Source organism: Micromesistius poutassou (genome assembly GCF_964030765.1).
Source record: "Micromesistius poutassou genome assembly, chromosome: 2".
Lineage (NCBI taxonomy): Eukaryota > Metazoa > Chordata > Actinopteri > Gadiformes > Gadidae > Micromesistius > Micromesistius poutassou.
The window spans coordinates 6415182-6417681 of NC_140272.1; the positions used below are offsets into that span (position 1 = coordinate 6415182).

The window sequence follows — 2500 nt, forward strand, 5'->3', positions numbered from 1 at the left end:
TCTCTACCACACCCCCTCTCTCTCACCTCTATTTCCCTCCCACCCTCCTGGTTTCTCTCCCACCTCCATCTATCTGTCTCTCCCCTTCTCTCCCCCTCTGACTCTCCCCCCCCCCCCTCAGGGGCCCCTCCTCAGGTACCCACACTGAGGAGCGTCTCTGACTGCTTGCGGGAGCCCTCCCCTCTCCCCCTCTCCTCTCCCCCTCTCCTCTCCCCTCAGGGGCCCCTCTCCCCAGGGGCCCCTCTGCCCAGGGGCCCCTCCCCAGGTACCCACCGCTGAGGTGCGTCTCTGACTGCTTGCGGGAGCCCTCGGCCAGGGAGCGGACGATGGGGATCAGGGTGTTCTTCTTCTTGTCGTTCTGGTGGTGGTGTCTCTTCAGCAGCGCCTCGCGGACCCGCACCCGCACGCTGTCGTCCAGCACGTGGGACGTCTCCTGGTGGTCCAACACCATGTCTGCAGCCCACACACACACACACACACACGCACATAAAAACAAACACACACACACACACACACACACACACACACACACACATAAAGACACATAAAGACACATACACACACATACCCAATATATTTTGTTGGCTTCAGATACCGTACTACTAAAATGATTCATACTCTGGTTTTCACACCTTCTGCAGACATATCCTTTATTAATATGTATTCAAATAATTTATTCAATTTATTTCCCAGGGTTTTGTCGACAGTGTTTAAAAAGTACTGCATTGATTCATTCAGCCCAACTTCACCAGATCTACAGCCACCTTTCTTGGTTTCAGTTGTTACAGCTGGCTGGATTATATTATGACCCTACCTCACTGACAGTGAGTAACAGGGTTAATACCAGGGTTTGTGGGTCACATGGGATCAGAGCTGAAGGAGACTGTCCAACACGCGAAACGACGTAAGGCTGCATCAATAACCCCTCCTGTCCTACTGATGACCTGCGGAGTCAGCTCTCTCCTTCCTCCTCCTCCTCCTCCTCCCCCTCCTCCATAATCAATCAGCCTCTTCTCCTGACACTAAACCTGTCCTCCTCTCATCTTCTCTCACTCGCCCTCCCACTCTCTCGCTCTTTATAAATTTCTCTCTATCTATATCTCTCTATCTGTGTCTCTCTATCTGTATCTCTCTCTCTACCCGTCTCTCTCTCTACCTGTCTCTCTCTCTACCTGTATCTCTCTCTCTATCTTTATCTCTCTTTCTACCCGTCTCTCTCTCTACCTGTCTCTCTCTACCTGTATCTCTCTCTCTACCTGCATCTCTCTCTACCTGCATCTCTCTCTATCTGTATCTCTCATTATATGTCTCTCTCTATCTGCATCTCTCTCTATCTGTATCTCTCTCTGTCTGCATCTCTCTCTACCTGCATCTCTCTCTATCTGTATCTCTATATATGTCTCTCTCTATAAATGTCTCTCTCTGTCTGCATCTCTCTATCTGTATCTCTCTCTATCTGTATCTCTCTCTATTTGTCGCTCTCTCTGTCTGCATCTCTCTCTATCTGTATCTCTCTCTATCTGTATCTCTCTCTATTTGTCTCTCTATCTGCATCTCTCTCTATCTGTATCTCTCTCTATTTGTCTCTCTCTCTGTCTGTATCGCTCTCTCGTTTTCACTTCCTTCACTATCTTTCGCACACAACCACAAACACGCACACATACACACACACACAGACACAGCCACTGCAGAGCTGACTCTGTGCCCATCTTAACGCCAGTAACACACTGCTATGTTAATATGAGCAGTGAATCCTTAAAATGGATTCAATGAGTATTAGGTATTCACCGAGTGTCAGAGGACACCTATAGTTGTTGTATGGATTCTTATAATTATGCTCAAAATTAATTGAATTGTATTTTCCATGAAAACAAAGTTCTTATTCCACAATCTAAATGAATAATGAAGTTAATCCCCTCAGTTGGAGCCTGCGTTGTGGCGTCCCACTCAGGATGGGGGAGGGGGGAGAGGGGCCTCAGGTGTGAAGCAGGTTTAGCAGACAGGTGTTAATGTCAGGAGCTCATGAGAGGGAGACAGAGTCAAGCATGCAGATTTGTGATTCTGCCTGTCAGCCTCCTGGCAACCAGACCATGTGAACTACGGGCTGGACTGAAATACAAGCATATGGGTGTGGGTGTGTATGTGTGTGTGTGTGCGTGTGTGTGTGTGTGTGTGTGTACACTGTGCACGCGTATATGTGTGTGTGTGTGTGTGTGTGTGTATGTTTGCATGTATGTGTGTGGGTCTGTGTGTGTACGTATGTGTGTGCATATGTGTGTGTGTGTGTGTGTGTGTGTGTGTGTGCGCACGTGTGTGTGTGTGTGTGTCTGTCTATGTGCGTGTGTGTGTGTGTGTGTGTGTCTGCCTGTGTGCGTGTGTGTGTGTGTCTGTGTGTGTCTGTGTGTGTGTGTGTGGGGGGGGGGGGGGTTGTATGTGTGTGTGGTGCCTGATGTGTGCATCGCAGAGACGTGTGCGCCGGTCCTGACCTGCGATCTCCTCT

At 49.2% G+C, this 2500-nt stretch overlaps 1 protein-coding gene across 1 annotated transcript in view; it reads right to left on the reverse strand.

Annotated features, from left to right (window-relative positions):
* The window catches only part of slc4a8 (solute carrier family 4 member 8), a gene marked incomplete at both ends in the record, with an annotated part of 27948 nt that overhangs the window by 11197 nt on the left and 14251 nt on the right, over window positions 1–2500 (reverse strand). The window contains 2 exons of the mRNA XM_084464724.1: window positions 274–453; window positions 2487–2500. The exon at window positions 2487–2500 is cut by the window's right edge and continues 147 nt beyond it. Coding sequence (XP_084320850.1) covers window positions 274–453; window positions 2487–2500 — 194 coding nt within the window. The remainder of the gene's footprint in view (window positions 1–273; window positions 454–2486) is intronic.